The sequence below is a fragment of the Muntiacus reevesi genome, chromosome 1 (genome assembly GCF_963930625.1).
Source record: "Muntiacus reevesi chromosome 1, mMunRee1.1, whole genome shotgun sequence".
Lineage (NCBI taxonomy): Eukaryota > Metazoa > Chordata > Mammalia > Artiodactyla > Cervidae > Muntiacus > Muntiacus reevesi.
The window spans coordinates 85,510,645-85,530,640 of NC_089249.1; the positions used below are offsets into that span (position 1 = coordinate 85,510,645).

At 39.9% G+C, this 19,996-nt stretch overlaps 1 protein-coding gene across 1 annotated transcript in view; it reads right to left on the reverse strand.

Annotated features, from left to right (window-relative positions):
- PDE4DIP (phosphodiesterase 4D interacting protein) overlaps positions 1–16,563 on the reverse strand; it is a 241,574-nt gene extending 225,011 nt beyond the window's left edge. The window contains exon 1 of the mRNA XM_065905922.1: positions 16,331–16,563. Coding sequence (XP_065761994.1) covers positions 16,331–16,563 — 233 coding nt within the window. The remainder of the gene's footprint in view (positions 1–16,330) is intronic.
- Between the last annotated feature and the right edge of the window lie 3,433 nt (positions 16,564–19,996).

The window sequence follows — 19,996 nt, forward strand, 5'->3', positions numbered from 1 at the left end:
ACTTAGGGGAAGGGAAATATCAAGGCCAGAAGGTCCTGGTGCTGATGGACTGATTAACTGGTTCAAGCTTTTGATTTAAAACTGTGAAGGTAAAAAATAAATAAAACTGTGAAGGTGTTCAGGGCTGGACTTAAGAGGAGGGGAGGGGTACTCACCTGTGGTGCAAATTTTAGAAGATGACCAGAGCTCAGCAATCAGGACAAATGCAATATTTAAGGACAATATTTTAAAAAATAAAATTATCACAAAAAATCCATAATGAATAAGATGTCAAAATCTTAAATAAAGACAGGATCAACTCCCTCATTTGCATGATCCTGGGAGTGAGTGCTTCACTTGCTTCCCTGTGGTTCATCCCAGATGGTGTGACAACAGCTAAACTTATATTCTCTAGTGCTGGGTTCTGCTGACCCTGTTGGCAGTATCTCTTTGTGCATTAATGAACTGCCAGACATCAGGTGGGACCTCTAAGACACCACAAGGCAAAAGCAATTATCTGAGCCAAGGCCAGCTCTTGCAACCACCTTGCCAAATAGTTTCAAGGCTCAACAGAACGTTTCTGGGTTTTATAGGGCATCAGGGAAATGGTAGAACAGATGAGAAAGGGAGATGTTGGAAGAGGGGAAAAACAAAAAAAGTTTGTCTCATGAGTTGCTGCTAATGTAACCAGAATGGAATTTTCAAGAAACTATGTTTTTAGAAAATCCTGAGCCCCAGGTCTCAGTTTGAGGTACCTGCCCACTCAACTCAAAAGCCAAACCTGCCTCACCTTGTCTTCCTGTCACATGAAGTGCTGTTGGCTCTGGAAATCAAAGTAGCCATGTGACATCCTCAGAAAGGCTATAGTGAATTCCAGCTGCGTAGGACACTTCATCAAACTCTGGAAGATAGTGAAGGACACGGAAGACCGGCGTTGTGCATTCCATTCGATTACAAAGGCTCGGACACAACTTGGTGATTCAGCAACTCCTCTGGCAAGAGCGGCTCACCCGTGAGTACCAGACCTGATGGAGGGACAGTGCAAATCACCTACAGGTGCCCCCTGCTGGCAGAACCTATCTTACAGAATCAGCCTTACAATGTATTAATACCTTGTGGGCCTTCAGCTGGGACATAAACGGTCCAGGCATTCACAGTCACCAACATTCCCCTGTGTGAGATATCACACCTGACCTGCTTCAAAATTGATGTTTCCTTCTAGGCCTTCTGTAGGCACCAGGCATGTGCTTGCCTCGCTCTGAAACTTAGCCTGGAGAAGTGAACTCTTTGTCAGGTTCTCAACAGTCCCTTCGCCTAGGGCCAGACTCTGTGTCTGGCTTTCTTCTAGGGAAGGCAGAGACAGAGCCAGTCACTGCCAGCAATATCTTCCAGCGGTGCTGGGAGAGCTGACTGAGTGAGCCAAGTCTGAGGTTTTTCTTGTTCTGAGGATACAGTCAAAAATCTTTAACATGACATACATAGCTTGGCATAGTGTTCAGCCTCAGCTCTGGCGACACTTCTCCTTGATTTTTTTGTGCTTCATTTGCAACAGTCTCATTCCAGAAGGAAGGAAGGGAAGGTATATACCTTGTTGTTCCTCTAATTTCCAGGAGTTCAGGTAACAGATGCAGCCTGTGGTAGGCAATCTCCAAGAGGGCCCCTGATAATCTTTGGTAATCACACTCTTGGTATTAGAAAGAGATTTCTTATAAATGTTTGGCTCACATTATTACAGAGGCTGAGAAATCCCAGTATCTGCTGTCTGGAAGCTGGAAACCCAAGAAACCTGGTGGCGGTGTTCTGAGACCTAGTGGGCCCACTGTGTAAGTCCCAGTCCTACGGACTCTGCTCAGTAGTCAGCAGAGACAGACAGAGTAAATTCTCCCTTCCTCCATATTTTTGTTCTGTTTAGGTCCTCAGTGGATGGGATGGTGCCCAACTACATTGTGGGGGAGGTAACCTGCTTTACTCAGCCAACAGATTTCAAATACCGATTATGTCCAAAAACACCCTCACAGACTCACCCACAAATTATGTTTATCCCAGCATCTGGGCACCTTGTGATCCAGTCAAGTTGACACATAAAATTAACCATCACAGATCCTAAGTTTTGGAGTAGTTTTCTATGCATCAATAGGTAACTGATACACATAGTCCTGAACCTTCCCTCAATCCTAGGTCATGCTGCAGAGTTATAGATCCTGTCCTTTCATTCACAAAGAAGCTATTATTCTTCTTACAGTAAGAAAGGACAAAGAATTAAGAGCCCTTACTTAAGGCTGTACAACTGGAAAGGAGATTTATGGTGAAAATGAAGGAAATGATAAGTAGTTCTTTTGTAGGATCATACATTTTGTGTATTCTATAGAATACACTATCTAAGCAGACTCTTTTTCTTTCAGAAGATATGTGAAATTCATGAAAACTCTTCTTATTGAGACAACAATAAGTCTATGCATTTTATATTCAATATTTAGTTAGTGATTTCAAAGTCAAGATTTACACAGCAGTGAGGCAAAAAAGTGTGGATTGGAATGTTATGGAGACTAAAAGGATGCCAAAATATGGTACTGCTTCTGTTTGTACACTGAGGTCACTTGTTCATGTTAGCATTTCTGTTATTGGCTCTACTTTCTCTGAGCAAATGTTGTATGATTAAATGTGGGTGTGCATGAGCACATACACAGTGGACAAAAGCCCCCCATTATGTGAACACATGTGCCCACTGTTCTGGGCAGTGAGCCCAGTTTGCTCTTTGTTATTTGCACAGTGTCCCAGATTCTCTTTTGAAATGTGCGATTCACCCAATTTTATTAACCTGAATATGAAGCTATCTGATGCTTTTCGATACACTCTCGCTCATGTCTAGGTATACCCTTTTGTTGTAAACAGGTCATTCGTTTCTCTGTGTTGACCTGCAGGCATTTTGCCATTTGAACTGAAAGCAAATCCTTGCAAGGTCAGAGTTTAGTAATGCAGGTTATTATTTTAAAACAGATGACACTTCACACTTGTTATGCTAATTTGGAGATGGAACCATGTTTGTCTAAGCTCTACCAAAGGCTTTTTGTTGCTTTTGTTTGCTTTGATTTTTTTTTTTTTAAGGAAAAGCGGTTCAAGAATCATTAAAAGGAAAGAGATTTTAAAGCATATAAAATGAACAAAAATAATGACTCTGAGGCACATGAAACAAAAATTTAGCACTTGCCAATTGAGCACCACTGCCACCATTTTAAACTGTGTGGTCTTGTCAAAATATTTAACCTTTCTTAAAAAAAAGCAGGGATGATAATAGCATCTTTCTCACAGAATTGTAGTGAGGATTAAATGAGATTATGCTTATACGTGGTTTTAAGATATATATAATGCTGGTATGTAGCCAGTACTCAACAAACATTATTAATAACAAAATTATACATGTAGTAATGATAACAATGCCAATGCCAATGCCATAGATATCAGTGATCAAACATCTAAATCACAGAACACTGTGTGGAACCTGTTTGAGATCCAGTACAAATCCCCTATACTCATGAGGCTGCTCTGGCAAACAAGTCTGAGAGCAAGTAACTAGAAGAGGCTGTGGTACCCTGAGGCAACCATTTCCTTGCCTGCTACATCTTCCCACCAAGAACTGGTCAACATATACAACCCTCTGGGATAGGATTTTTTAATATTATACAAGGTCTTCTTCTCTTTATTTTCTTGGGCTCCAAAATCACTGCAGACGGTGACTGCAGCCATGAAATTAAAAGACACTTGCTCCTTGGAAGAAAAGCTATGACAAACCTAGACAACATACTAAAAAGCTGAGACATTGTTTTGCTGACAAAGGTCTGTCTAGTCAATGTTATGGTTTTTCCAGTAGTCATGTATGGACATGAGAGTTGGACTTTAAAGAATGCTGAGCACCAAAGAATTGATGCTTTTGAACTGTTGTGTTGGAGAAGATTCTTGAGAGTGTCTTAGAATGCAAGGAGATCAAACCAGTCAATCCTAATGGAAATCAATCCTGAATATTTATGAAGCATCATGGAGGACTGATGCTGAAGCTGAAACTCCAATACTCTGGCCACCTGATGTAAAGAGCTGACTCATTACAAAAGACCCTGATGCTGGGAAAGACTGAAGACAGGAGGAGAAGGGGACAACAGAGGATGAGATAGTTGGATGGCATAACCAAATCAATGGACATGAGTTTGAGCAAGCTCCGGGAGATGGTGATAGAAGGGGGAGCCTGGCATGCTGCAGTCCATGGGGTAGCAAAGAGTTGGACACAACTGAGCAACTGAACAACAACAAAGAGTCTTCCCCGTGGGCATGACCACCATCCTTTTGTCCCCCCACCTAACCACCACCACCCTCATGCTGATAGGGGATAAAACTTCAACTGAAGTTAAGCAAAAACCTCAACCAGAGGTTTCAAATACAGCTTAATTCAGAGACTCCAATAAGGGATTTTCCCTCCCCTCCTCTCAATTGTTTTCTGTGCTAACTTTCTTCTCAGCATCTGAAAAGTTTAGCAAGTTGTCTACCAGCAGTCCCAGGCCTACATTCTTCTTCAAGTTTCATCATCAGAAAGGCTGCCACTTTCAGGAGGCTCCTGAAGAACCCTGTCTGGATTAACTTGAGTCAAAGCCCATCCCCAAACTAATTCCCGAGACTATGGAGAATAAATTACTCTTTTTTAAAAGCTGACATTAAAATTTTTTTCTATTTAAAGACTTAATTTTTAGAGCAATTTTAGATTTAAATTACTCTTTTTTGAAAGGCATGTAATACCTCACTTCTAAACTTCATTCTTTTCATCCAGTATACCAACAAATCCTGTTGGCTCTACCTCCAAAACATACTCTGAATTTGTTCACTTCTTATCAGCTCCACTGCTGCTGCCATGACTTAAATCACCATTTTCTTATATCTGTTCATTTACTAGGATAGTTTTCAGAGCTCCCTTCCTGCTTCTACCGTTAGAAGCACTCTTTCACTCCTAAAGTCTGTATTGCAATAGCAGAGTGATATTTTAAAACATTTTCCAGATCATATAATGCTCCTGCTTCCTGGTTTCCCAATGTCCTTAGAATAAAATCAACTTCCTATTATGGCCTACACGGTCTCATGTACCTAACCCAGCCCACTTCATCTCCCTTATCTTTTTGCCACTCTCCTTTTTGTTTAGCATGTTCCAGCTGCCCTGGTCTTCTTTGTGTTGCTCAAGCGTAACAAGCTTATTTCTACCTTAGGAGTTTTACAATTGCAGTTCTCCCATTGTCTGCCTCTTGGAGCTTCTCTGGTGGCTCAGTGATAAAGAATCTGCCCGCCAAGTTTGATCTCTGGGTTGGGGAGATCCTCTAGAGAAGGAAATGGTGACTCCGGTGTTCTTGCCTGAAAAAGCCCAGGGAAAGAGGAGCCTGGTGGGTTACGGTCCAGGGATCACAAAGAGTCGGACACAAGTTAGCAACCAAACAACAACATCTGCCTCAGTTCCTTTCTAACCACTGGCTTAAGTTTATTTTTCTTTTAAGTCTTATTAGTATGAGAAATCACTTTATTTGTATATTTACTTGTTTACTGTCTATCTCCTCACCAGTCCTGATACAGTTTCATTAAACTTAAGCTTGTGAGGGTAGAGCCTTTAACAGATAATCTTATTCTTCATTCTATTCTAGCATCTAGAATTATGCCTGACATTGAATATATAATTTTTTAAAAGATGAATGAACTAAATTTGGCTAAATTTAATTTCTAAAAAGACAGTACAGAAAGGGGAGACCTAGAGAATCAACAGAACAGTTAAAAAAAAAAACAACAACAGGTTCAGAAAGGACAGAAGTAGGGAAGCAGTAAGAACCCAGGTAACAAGAAGAAACCAATTGGTCCCAACCATTTTTTCCACTCTTGTGTTGCTCCATGAAGACACAATGTTAATGTAGAGAGTTAGGTGGTACTACTGTGGGTTCATTACCCTCATCTATCTAGAAGAGGGCAGAATGTTCCATCAAAATTTTAATAAAGCAATGGCAAAGAAGAGGTAATTCCCCAAAGGAAAATGTAGAGTTATTGTCCAAAGAAAGGAGGAATGAATAAATGTCTCCCCATCAAAAGATAAAAAAGCCAAAAAATAAAAAAGAAAGAAAAAGAGTAACAAATGTCTGCAATAATCCCTGATGAGATATCTTGTCACCTAGGAGACATCAACTTTACTCTCATGTAAGCTGATATATGCCTAAGAAATGCAAACAGATTTTAATATTAACCTAAGTCAGATAAAAGCAGAAAGATACATCTGTTTGAACATCTGTTCAAAATCATACAACACACTCAAAAGATATACTCTTAAATGTTTTCTCTCTTTTATGCTACAGAAAAATTTAGTGGTCAGGATATAGTTCTGTAAGGCGTCTCCTTCTGGATGTCCCACATGAAAGCAATTCATTTCCCTGATATCTACTTTTCATACCATATTATCCCTCAGTACATGACATTAGTAATCATTCCATAGTTGACCTAGAAATTTAAGAGTAATTCTTGTTTCCTTTCTCTTCTTCATTTCCCATACTTCATTGATTAACAAGTGCCATCAACCCTACCTCAGAAATTCTCAAATGTATCCCTTCTTCACTGTTCCTGCTATCACTAAGTTCAGAGCTCATAACCTCAGACCCCAAACCATCCATAACATCTTCTTTGTTATCCCATCTTTTCAGTCAACCCACTTCACCTCACCTCCCATACAACTGTCACACCTATAGTTCTAAAACAAAGATCTACATACATCAGTGTCCTGCTTTAAAACATTCTATAGCTCCACACTGCTTAACAAAAACAAAAATTCAACCACCTTTTGTCTTGGTTGGAGTGACAGAACACAATTTATTTTTTATATGTTTAATTCAGTGGTTCTCTAAACTTGCTGTACACGAGTGCTTTTGTATATGAGGTTAGGACTTCAGTCTGAAAGAGTCTGATTTAATTGGTCTAGAGTGGAGCCTGTACCTCAGTTTTTTTTTAAACCTCCCTAGATAATTCAAATGTGTAGCCAGGTTTGAAAAATTCAATTAAAAGATAACTAGAAAGACAATTTTACTTCCAAACAGCATGAAGTAACAGTGCACATGTTTATTACCACACAACTCTGATGGAAATAACTGAAAACCTGGACAAAATATATGAAAGAAAGATTTTCAGACACTGGATAATAGTCAACACAGATAGTGATCCCAGACAATAGATAAACCAAAGAAGTGAAGCACACAATTGCCCTAGTTTACTTCTTAGAGAAAGTTTATAGTTGGTAATGATAAGAGAGGAAATCAAGGCAGAGCCTAGTCATCTCCCTAAGTTGAAGTAAAGCTAGGAATTTGGGAAGGCCAACATAGCAAATGTGGAATAGCCAAAATGGTCAAATGTGGAACAACCCAGATGGCCATCAGCGAATCAATGGATAAACAGAATATGATACATACATATAATGGTATATTATTCAGCCTTAAAAAAGAACAGAGTTCTGACACATGCTGCTATCTCACAGATGAAGATTGAAGACATTATGCTAATAATTTTCCTTAGAAGTTCATCAAACATTTAAGGAAGAAATAATGCCAATTCTCCACAAATTCTCCCCTAAAAATTGAAGAAGGGGGATTACTTCCCAACTCATTTTATTAGGAAAAAATTATCCTTACACAAAATCCAGACAAAGTGAAGAATACAAACCAACATCCCTCCTGAATATAGATGCAAAAATCCTTAGCAAAATTTTTGCAGCTCCAATTCAACAATATAGAAAGGATAATATATCATGACTAAGTGGCATTTATTCCAGGATCTCAATGTTAATTTTAGCATTCTTTAAAGAATCAATGTAATTATCATATTAATCAAAAAGAAAAATTACATAGTATCTCATTCAGATGTAAAATCAAACATTCATTCCTAGTGAAAACTCTCAGAAAATTATGAATGGAAGAGGACTTCCTCAATCTGATGAAAAGTACCTATGAAAAATGTATAGGAGACATTATACTTAATGGTAAAAGAATGAATGCCTTCTTCTTAAGATCAGGAACAAGGCAAAGTATGTTTGCTTTTACTATTACAATTCAACTTTGTGCTGCAATGAGACAAACTAAATAAATATATAAAAGACATAGAGATTGGAAAGAAAGAAAGAAGGTTTTCTCCCTCCCTCCCTCTTCCTCTGTGTGGATGACATATTCTTATGTATAAAATTCTACAGAATCTACAAAAGAAAAATCTACTAGAACTAGACAATGAATTTAGCAAAGCTACAGGATTTAAGAATCTCACACGCTAGTAAAGTAATGCTCAAAATTCTCCAAGCCAGGCTTCAGCAATATGTGAACTGTGAACTTCCAGATGTTCAAGCTGGTTTTAGAAAAGGCAGAGGAACCAGAGATCAAATTGCCAACATCCGCCGGATTGTTGAAAAAGCAAGAGAGTTCCAGAAAAACATCTATTTCTGCTTTATTGACTATGCCAAAGCCTTTGACTGTGTGGATCACAATAAACTGTGGGAAATTCTGAGAGATGGGAATACCAGGCCACCTGACCCACCTCTTGAGAAACCTATATGCAGGTCAGGAAGCAACAGTTAGAACTGGACATGAACCAACAGACTGGTTCCAAATAGGAAAAGGAGTACGTCAAGGCTGTGTATTGTCACCCTGCTTATTTAACTTATATGCAGAGTACATCATGAGAAACGCTGGGCTGGAAGAAGTACAAGCTGGAATCAAGATTGCCAGGAGAAATATCAATAACCTCAGATATGCAGATAACACCACCCTTATGGCAGAAAGGAAGAAGAACTAAAGAGCCTCTTGATGAAAGTGAAAGAGGAGAGTGAAAAAGCTGGCTTAAAGCTCAACATTCAGAAAACTAAGATCATGGCATCTGGTCCCATCCCTTCATTGGAAATAGATGGCAAAACAGTGGAAGCAGTGTCAGACTTTATTTTTCTGGGCTCCAAAATCACTGCAGATGGTGATTGCAGCCATGAAATTAAAAGACACTTACTCCTTGGAAGGAAAGTTATGACCAATCTAGATAGCATATTAAAAAGCAGAGACATTACTTTGCCAACAAAGGTCCATCTAGTCAAGACTATGGTTTTTCCAGTGGTCATGTATGGACGTGAGAGTTGGACTGTTAAGAAAGCTGAGTGCCAAAAATTGATGCTTTTGAACTATGATGTTGGAGAAGACTCTTGAGAGTCCCTTGGACTGCAAGGAGATCCAACCAGTCCATCCTAAAGGAGATCAGTCCTGGGTGTTCATTGGAAGGACTGATGCTGAAGCTGAAACTCCAATACTTTGGCCACCTCATGTGAAGAGCTGACTCATTGGAAAAGACTCTGATGCTGGGAGGGATTGGGGGCAAGAGGAAAAGGGGACAACAGAGGATGAGATGGCTGGATGGCATCACCGACTTGATGGACATGAGCTTGAGTAAACTCCAGGAGTTGGTGATGGACAGGGAGGCCTGGCATGCTGTGATTCATGAGGTCGCAAAGAGTTGGACACGACTGAGCAACTGAACTGAACTGAACAGGGTTTAAGATCAGTATACAAAGACCAATATAGGGCTTCCCTGATGGCTCAGTGGTAAGAATCTGCCTCCGCCTGCCAATGCAGGAGACATGGGTTTGATCCCTGGTCCAGGAAGATTCCACATGCCATGGAGCAACTAAGCCCAGGCCCCACAACAATTGAGCCGGTGGGCTAGAGCTCAGGAGCTGCAACCCTTGAGCCCACACACCACAGCTACTGAAGTCCAGGAGCCCTAGAGCCTGTGCTCCGCAACAAGAGATGCCAACCCAGTGAGTGTTAGAACTATTCTGTGCAATGTAGGGTGTCAACCAGTATTCCTGACTTCTATTTACTAAATGCCAGAATCACCTTTGCTGTAGTTAGGATAATCAAAAATGCATCCAGATAGTGTCAAATGTCCTTTGTGAGGCATAACTGTCCCTGTTTGAGAACCACTGATCTAAATAAGTGAAGAGATATACCATGTTATGGATCAGAAGACTCAGTATTGTTAAAAATATCAATTCTTCCCAAATTAATATATAAACTTCAGTACAATCCCATTCAAATTCCCAGCAGACTTTTTATCTGTATTGATAATTGGAATCTAAACTGTATATGGGAATGCAAAGAACCTAGAACAGCCAAAATGAAATTGGAGAATTGCACTACATTATTTCAAGACTTACAAAACTATAGTAATCAAGATATATTAATAGTAGAGTATTGGCCCAAAGATAGACAAATAGATAAATGGACTAGAATAGAAAAATCAGATATAGAGTCACATGTACATGGAAAAAGTGGAAACAGTGACAGACTATTTTCTTGAGCTCCAAAATCACTGTGGACAATAACTATGCCATGAAATTAAAAGACACTTGCTTCTTGGAAGTAAAGCTATGACAAACCTAGACAGCATATTGAAAAGCAGAGATAATCACTTTGCCAACAAAGGTCCATCTAGTCAAAACTGTGGTTTTTCCAGTAGTCATGTAAAGATGTAAGAGTTGGACCATAAATAAGGTTGAGCACTGAAGAATTAATGCTTTTGAACTGTGGTGCTGAAGAAGACTCTTAAAGAGTTCCTTGAACAGCAAGGAGATCAAACCAGTCAATCCTAAGGGAAACCAACCCTGAGTATTCATTGGAAGGACTGATGCTGAGGCTGAAGCTCCAATACTTTGGCCACCTGATGCAAAGAGCTGACACTGGAAAAGACCCTGACGCTGGGAAAGATTGAGGGCAGGAGGAGAAGGGGGCAACAGAGGATAAGATGGTTGGATGGCATCATTGACTCAATGGACATGAATTTGAGCAAACTCCAGGAGATAGTGAGGACAGGGAAGTTTGGTGTGCTGCAGTTCATGGGGTCACAGAGTTGGACAAGACTTAATGACTGAACAACAAATACAACGGTCAATTGATTTCAGTAAAAGTATCAAGGCAATTTAATGGAGAAAGGATAGATTTCTTAATAAACAGTGCTGAAAGAACACTATATGCAAAAAATGAACCTTGGTCAAAATCTTGTACTATATACAAAAGTTAACTCAAAATGGATCATAGACCTTAATGTAAAACATGAAACTATGCAACTCCTAGAAGAAAACATAGGAGAAGATTTTTGTGACCTTGGGTTAAGTAATGGTTTCTTAGGTATATTAATAATATTAAAAGCAAAATCTTCAAAGAAAAATGTGACAGTCTGGACTTACTTTAGTAAAGTTTTTAAAACTTCTGGCCTTAAAAAGACACTGTTACTAAAATGAAAAGACAAACTGTAGATTGGGAGAAAATATTCAAAGGTACATATATAATAAAACTTATATTTAGAATAGGGAACTCAAATTTTACAATAAAAAAAGCAAACAACTCCATTAAAATGGGCAAAAAATTTCAACAAACACTGCATAAAAATATATAGATAATAATAAAGCACATGAAAAGATGTTCAACATCAGTAGTCAATGGGAAATGCAGATTTCACATTTACTAGAATGGCCATAATAAATAAGACAGTAACAAATGTTGGCAAGGATGTGGAGAAATAGGGACCTTCATACATCTCTACTGGGAATGTAAAAGGTAAAATACCTTTGACACAGAATTTTGCAATTTCTTAAAAAGTTAAACATATACCTACTGTTCTACTCCTAGAAATTCATCCAAGAGAAATGTAAGCATATGCACACACAAAGACTAGTACCCAGTATTCAAAGCAGCTGCATTCATAATAGCCACATTACACATTCATAATAGCCAACAGTTAGTGAATCAATAAACTGTGGCTTATCCATACAATGGAATACTTCTCAGCAATGAAAGAAAATGAATGATTACTATCTACAACAGCATGGATAAATCTTAAAATAACTATGAGTTAAGTAATAAGTGTGTGAAAGAAGCCAGGCAAAAACAAAGAATACATACTGTATGATCCCACTTATATAAAATTATAGAAAATGCAAACTATCATGGAGTGACAAAAGGAACAGTGGTTTCCTGTGTGTTAGTGGGGCAGAAGGTTACAGAATGTAGGGATTATAAGAGGGCAAAAGAAAACTTTTTAGGATGATGGACATGTAATGCTTTCACAAATATATACATATATATATTTCACAAATATATACCTACATAAATGTATATAAACTTTTCAGATTGTACATTTTAAATTTGCCCAGTTTATTCTATGTCAATTATATCTCAATAAAGCAGTAAAAAAAAAAAATAACAAAAAGAGAGATGGCTAAAGAGACATAATGGCTGACGTTTGATGTTAGAAATGCACTGATCCTTCTCTGACATCATCCCTCACCCTTAATTCTGACATCTGTCTACTGGTTCCAGGCTATCCATCTAGAATGTGCAATCTGCTAGGCTTCACAAGTGCACATTATAGAATATTAAACATAGTTCCTTCGCTGTACATCAGAAATTAACACAAGATTGTAAATCAAATATGCTTCAATAAAATTTTTTAAAAGGGGGCAAAAACAAGTGCACATTGAAGCGCATTACCATCAGCAGGCAACTCACTTAATTCTTCTTTTTGAAATAGTTGTGTACTTACAAGAGGGTCACCTCTGAATTAAATTATCATAGAAAAGTTCTAGCACAGCATGGGTTTCACCTGAAGAGACCATGAATGTATTCCCAAGGCCATACATTTGCTTATACCCTCTGCTAAAATTTACTTCCCACCCAACTCCAGCTTCCTTATCTTGCTAGGCTAGAAAGAGTTCATCTCCTGTGTGTGTGTGAAGCCCTCTCTAATTCTCTGCCTCTTAGCATTGTATCCAGTTGCCATTAACCACATGGTTCATATTACCAGCTTATAGGGGCTTTAGCAACGTCTCCCAACCACATTTCCCTATCCCCATGATGACTTTTTTTTTTCCCATGATGACTTTTACCTAAGCAAAATCACCTTGCCATTTGGAATTTAAACTTGACAGTGAAGATAAACTGATTCAGAGCAGAAATGTGCAGGCACTTGAAACAGACATCAAGATTCCCAAACCAAACAAACTATTACCTGAAAATATCAGCATGTCAGAGAAAAAAAGAAGGTCCACATAAGAAGAGAGGTTGATCCTTAATGACACTCACCATCCAGGGAAGAAAGAACCCATTTGTATCCTCTGATACTCTGTTCAAAGCTATTTTTCCTTAATTTAGAATCCACTGATTAGTTCTCCTGATTCTAAATTTGGGCTTTCCAGGTGGCTCAGTGGTAAAGAATCCACCTGCCAATGCAGGAGAAACAGGAGGCTCAGGTTTGGTTTCTGGGCCACGAGGATCCCTTGGAGCATGAAATAGCAACCCACTCCAGTATTCTTGCCTAAAAACTCCCATAGACAGAGGAGCCTAGAGGGTTATAGTCCATAGGGTTGCAAAGAGTCGGACACAACTGAGCACACACACACAACAGCAATTCTAAATCCAAGTTTCACAAACAACCTTTTAATTACAATTTCACTTCCAAATGTGGCAAGTATGCCAAGAGAACCCACTGACATAAAAAGAGGATCTAGTTCCTTAAGATGACTCCTCATTGTAAATTAGTAATTTGCCATCCTGGCTTTATATAGTAGACATGTGAATTTAATAATCAGTCTGAGAAACAGACTCAACAACTAAAGCACAGTTTGCACAATAATGCCACCTTGCATGGTCTCTTGGGACAGAGTCAGCTTTCCTTGGAGAGGTGTTTGCATTTATTTATTTATTTTCCATAGTCCATCTTACTATTATAACACTTATTCCACACTGTAGTTACCTAGGTAAGCAGAGTTTAGAACTATAGGTTCTTGACTACCTGAGGGTAGTTTGCATCCAATTTTGTACTGACCTCCACCATCATTGCTTGATTTAAAAACACTGAATTAAAATGAGCTGCTTTCATACATACAATGGACTGTTACTCAGCCATAAAAAGGAGTGCATTTGAGTTAGTTCTAATGAGGGGGCTGAATCTAGAGCCTATTATACAGTGTTAAGTAAGTCAGAAAGAGAAAAACAAATGTCATATACTAATGCTTATATATGGAATCTAGAAAGATGGTACCGATGAATCTATTTGTAGGGCAGCAATGGAGACACAGACATAGAGAACAGACTTGTGGTCACAGTGAGGGAAGGAGAGTATGGGATGAATCGAGACAGTAGCATTGAAACATATACATTACAATATGTAAAATTAGGTAGCCAGTGGAAATTTGCTGTATAATAGAGCTCAAATCACTTGCTCTGTGACAACCTAGAGGGGTGGAATGGGGTGGGGGGGTGGGAAGGAGTTCAAGAGGGAGGGAACATACATATATCTATGGCTGATTCATGTTGATGTATTGCAAAAACCAACAAAATATTGTAAAGCAATTATCCTCCAATTAAAAAGAAATTAAAATATAAAAAAATGAGCTGCTTTCTCACATTTTTAGTTGATCGGGAGTTAGAAAACTGGATACCAAAGATACTTTCTCCTAAGTGCAAGCCTCTAATACTCATAAACTTCTAGTACTAGAGCTAAGATAGGTATGTTTTTAAAAGTATGTTGCACATTCCTGGAGATCCGATTTTTAAATGAGGTCACAGTAGCATCAACCTCAGTGAAGTTTCTGACTTCAGGGCATTCCTGAAATGTTTAAAAACATTTCAAGGCTCATCATCACATCAACTAAGATGAATGTAGAGATCTGTCAGATGAATAATTATTAAGGGAATAACAAAAGCATATCCATCTATTTTAACAATTAAGTCACAATTTAGAGAACCTAATTTTAACCCAACAAATTTGTTACCAAAGACAGAAAAATCACATGTTTATGATACAGTCATGACTCATTTAAAATTTTGCAATGGCAATGCTTCTTTTGATGAAAAGTGTTCACTCTAGCATATATAAAATAGTAAAGAAGAATTTAAAATTTAAATATATTCAGATTAATTTGGGGGGGGGCTTTAAACAAATTTCCAGAGTATTGTTGAAAAATATTCAACACACCCTTGATAGAACATGTTTAAAAAGTAATTATATTTGGGCTAAAATTCCACTTTATAAAGAATAAATAATGACTACTTCTTGCCTGCTTCCATCTTTCAGGGCAGTAATTTATCTTGGATTTCTTCATAATTGTGATTCCTTTAAGCGCTGTTAACTGAATTGCCTGACTCAGTTTTCTCAAACGAACAATGAACAGTGTGATGAATAAACACAATTAAGGGTCTGAATAAATTGTTTCCTCGTTCACAAATACAACACAGTCTTGAACACAAAATACAGATCCTATTAATATGCAGATCTGTAACTAATACTCAAAAGACCCAAATTCTGATTTTATGCATAGGAAACAGGCCTACAGAAATGAATTTTTTTTTCAGATCCCCCGTTAGTTAATGGCAGCCTCCATGCTGAAATCAATATTGCCCTGTAGTTTGATTTATGAGTACTAGCTTCCCATTAAAGGATAAGCTAAAGATGCTCCAACAGGAAAAGATTTATTTCAAGAAGTCAGCAGCACAATCTGTCTCTTGTCCAAAAAAAAAAAAAAATTATACGGCAGAATTTCATCCTCCTGCTGCTAAGAAAATTTGGGCCTAATGGGTCGGGTCTTCCAACGGAAGTGACTGGGTTTAGGTGGGGCTCGTCCTGCTAGGCATCATCCAGCCAGCCAAGAGGCAGGGCCCAGGTCTTCAGGGAAAGAGAGCCTAGGAAGCAGGAACCATCACTACCCCACCCTGTATGCTGTCTGTATCTAAGATGGGGCGGGGAGGGTCGGGGTGGGGGGGACAGGTATAAGATAAGGCAATGCTTTCAACTGTACCCCCACATGCATTTCCTGGTCCTTTATCTTCTTTTAGCATCCCTAGTGCTTTCAGCCTGGCATGGCCTTCTGAATCCTGTGTTCATCTCTTGTTTGACTTGACCCAGCAGGCACGGCCTTCAATCTCATCTCCGCCTACAGAGCCCTTGACTACACGTTAAGCAAAGACCTTGGGGTAGAGACTGACTTTCCTAAGCTTTAGTCCCGAGCCAATCCAGCGCCACACCTGTATTTCCAGGCAACTCCCTACTGTCTCGCCCCCTCCGCCCCGGCCACCAGCCCCATCATCCCCCAGGCCCCAGCCGTGCCCTTCAACCTTCTCCAAACTAATGTCATTCTGTGTCAACCCCTCCGAAGCGCCCGGGTCTCCAGCCCTGATTCCCAGGCCCGAAGGCGGTTCCCCTAAACCAGCGCTTCGGGCGCCGCCACTGCCGGCGCAGTCCGCAGCCTCCCGGGCTCCCGCGGTGCGCTCACCTCATCCAGGGTGCGGCTGCCGCGGCTGCCTCTTCCTCCTCGGCCGCTGCTGCCCAGCTCCCGGCCGGCTCGGGATGCCGTCGTTCCCGGCCGGGAGACTGCCGCGAGGACGGCGGTGTTCGCGCCGCGTCCCTGGACCAGTAGGGCGCGTGGTGCGTCCGGCGGACCGCGCGGCGGCAGCAGCCGCAGTCGCAGCGGCGGCGGCAGCAGGACCCGCTGGCAGTCCTCTTCATGAATTTCCCGGCCCTGACCAGCCCAGTCCTAGTTACCGTCCCTGCTTGGTTTTCCTAAGGTCTTCCCGCACTGCCCGGACCCATCATCTCGGCGAGGATGCTATCCATTCCAGTTGCCCCTGGCGCGGAGCAAACCTGGGAAGACCAGGCCTCCGCGCTGCCTCCGCCACCTGCTCCGCCCAGATTGCTTCGGTCCCTCTCCCACAAACACTCGCCGCTGCCTCTGCACCCTCTGTCATCTCCCCTTTTTTTCTCCCCACCCACTACCTCAACCTGGAGAGCTTTTCATTGCCAGACCTCCTTTCTCTTTGCTTCCTATCTGCTCCATTATCACTGTCTTCAATTTCCAACCTCAAAAAGTTTCTCCTCTCACTCCTTCTTTCCATATTTTCCTGGTTTTTGTCCTCCACCCTCCAAACCCATCATCCTCTTATATTTTACATTATTCTCTCCTCAGAATCATTACTTCCCCAGGCTTGTTGTGTAGCCGCCTTTCCCTCTTTTAAAATCTTCTTTCCTTTCAATTTTCCCTTTAGTTATTATAAAAACCTTTCTCATAAACAACCTCAATTTTTCTTTCAGTTGAGACTTTCTGATTGCCATTTTCCATGAAGAACTCATAGTAAAATATATATAACTTGGTATCTGCTATCAAGTCAAAAGGGTGTTTTCATGGTTAAAAAAAAAGTTCACTGATCAAATAAATCTTCCACTCAATGTTTGTTCCGAAAACCCGTTTTCTTATATTCCAGTGTTTTCTGAGAATGGAAGCTGAGTCTCCAGCAAAGCAGAATGCTTCTACTGTACCATTCTATAATAGCAGTCTCAGCTTACTGGTTTCACTTAACGATTTTTGGACTTTACCATGGTGTGAATGTGATATGCATTCAGTGGAAACCAGATCAGAATTTTGAATTTTGATCTTTTCCTGGACTAGAGATATGGGGCAATACTCTCTGGTGATGCTGGGCTCCCAGTCAGGTACATTTATAACCACTCTGTACCCATACAACCATTCTGTTTTTCACTTTCAGTATAACAGTCAATAAATTATTACATGAGATATTCCACACTATTAAAAAAATAGGCTTTGTGTTAGATGATTTTGCCCAGTTGTAGGCTAATTAGGTGTTCTGAGCATGTGTAAGGCAGCCTAGGCTAAGCTGTAATGTTTGGTCGGTTAGGTATACAAAATGCCTTTTGATAAGATATTTTTGCTTTATGATAGGTTTATAGGGAGATAACCCCATTGTAGGGCTTCCTTGATGGCTCAGTGGTAAAGAATCCACCTGCCAATGAAAGAGATGTGGGTTCTATCCCTGGGTGGGGAAGATCCCCTGGAGAAGGAAATGGCCACACACTCCAGTATTCTTGCCTAGAGAATCCCATGAACAGAGGAGCCTAGCAGGCTATAGTCCATGGGGTCACAAAAGAGTCAGACATAACTTAGTGACTAAACAACAAGAAACAAAATTCCATTGTAATTTGCAAGGCCTGAAAGGGACAAGTTTTATCTTTTAGTGGGTAGTATGGATCCCAAGGTTCATTGGCAATAGTCACTATCATTAACTCAGTGAGAATAAAGCTGAACTCTTAAGTCATTTTTTTCTCCCAAAGCTGCTATTCATTCTTCTGTTTTATTAACTCCAACACTACCATCCACAAAGTTGCCTGAGCCCCCAAACTGGGTATCACCAGAGATGTATCTTACTCATGCAACTCATCCAGTCTTTAATTCCACTTCTTTACTATTTCTTTAAGTGATCTCTCCCATCATGATTCCAGCTGCTTCCAGAAAAGGGCACTATCAGGTATGTAATCATTCTTTCTTTCAAACCTAACTTAATCTGTATCTTTACATATCTTTTTTCCCCCTAATCTATCTTACTGAAGCAATTTACGACTCTCATCTCTACTTGCTTAGAGATGTTGTTTAGTTGCTTAGTTGTTGTTTAGTTGCTTAGTCATGTCCAACTCCTTTCTGACTCCTTGGACTGGAGTCTGCCAGGCTCCTCTGTCCATGGAATTTCCCAGGCAAGAATACTGGAGTGGGTTAATATTTCCTTCTCCCGGGGGTCTTCTTGACCCAGGGAGTGAACTTGTGTCTCCTGCTTGGCAGGCGGATTCTTTACCACTGAGCCACCTTGAAAAACCCTCATCTCTACTAGAAAATTCTTAATTATCTTTTGTTGGCTTAATATTTTTTGGCCACCCTTTTTCTGTTAGCTCCATACTGAGCCTATAAACATGTTCACGTTTCCTCATCCCTAAAACAAAGACTTCTCCCTTTAAACTCTATCATATCTCTCATTTCCCTTCCTCCTCTTACCACCACCATATCTCTCATTTCCCTTCATAACCAGTTTGCTTACATACACTGTATACATTTGATGTCTATACCTCTTGACATACATACATTTTTTTACCACTTAATTCTCTGAAATCTGGCTTCTAATCCAGACTGAGTACCGAAGAATTGATGCCTTCAAACTGTGGTGCTAGAGAAGACTCTTGAGAGTCCCTTGGACAGCAAGGAGAACAAACCAGTCAATCCTAAAAGAAATCAACCCTGAATATTCACTGAAAGGACTGACGCTGAAGCTGAAGCTCCAATACTTTGGCCACCTGATGTTAAGAGCTGACTCATTAGAAAAGACCCTGATGCTGGGAAAGATCAAAGGCAGGAGACAGGGACAGCAGAGGATGAGGTAGTTGGATGGCATCACCAACTCAATGGACATGAGTTTGAATGGACTCTGGGATATGGTGAAGGACAGGGAAGCCTGGGTGCTGCAGTCCATGGGGTTGCAAAGAGTCGGACACAACTGAGCGACCGAACAACAACAATACTATTAGTAGAAGTTGCTTTCCTAGCAGACCCGAACTTTGGCTTTCCCCATAGACTAGAGGTAGATTTTGTCTAATATACAAATTAAAAGGAATGGGGTTCCCAAATTTAAAATGTATATACCATTTTCATTAGTTGAGGCAGATAAATAGTTCAATGAAGTCACAGCAAACTCAAAAGCTAAGAAGTATTGAAACATCCAGTTTTAGCTAGGATGGAGGAGCATGTATCAGAGTGACTTTTCCCACCTTGGGTGGGGGAAAGGATACAATAGAATATATAAATACTTATAAATATGTAAATATTATATATATATATATAAAATACACACACATACATATGTATAATTGTCTTGTTATTGTTCAGTCACCCAGTCGTATCTGACTCTTTGAAACCCTATGGACTGCAGCATGCCAGGACAAAAAGATATAAATATAGAAAAATACAGAAACAACTCTTGGAAGGAACTGATGAGTAACCTCAGCAGGCAAGATTTGAATTGGAGAGAAGCATATGAAATGAGCTCCATATTCATCCTGGGATTTATTTCCAAGGCAAGTGCTAGAGAATAATCAGGGTTTCCCA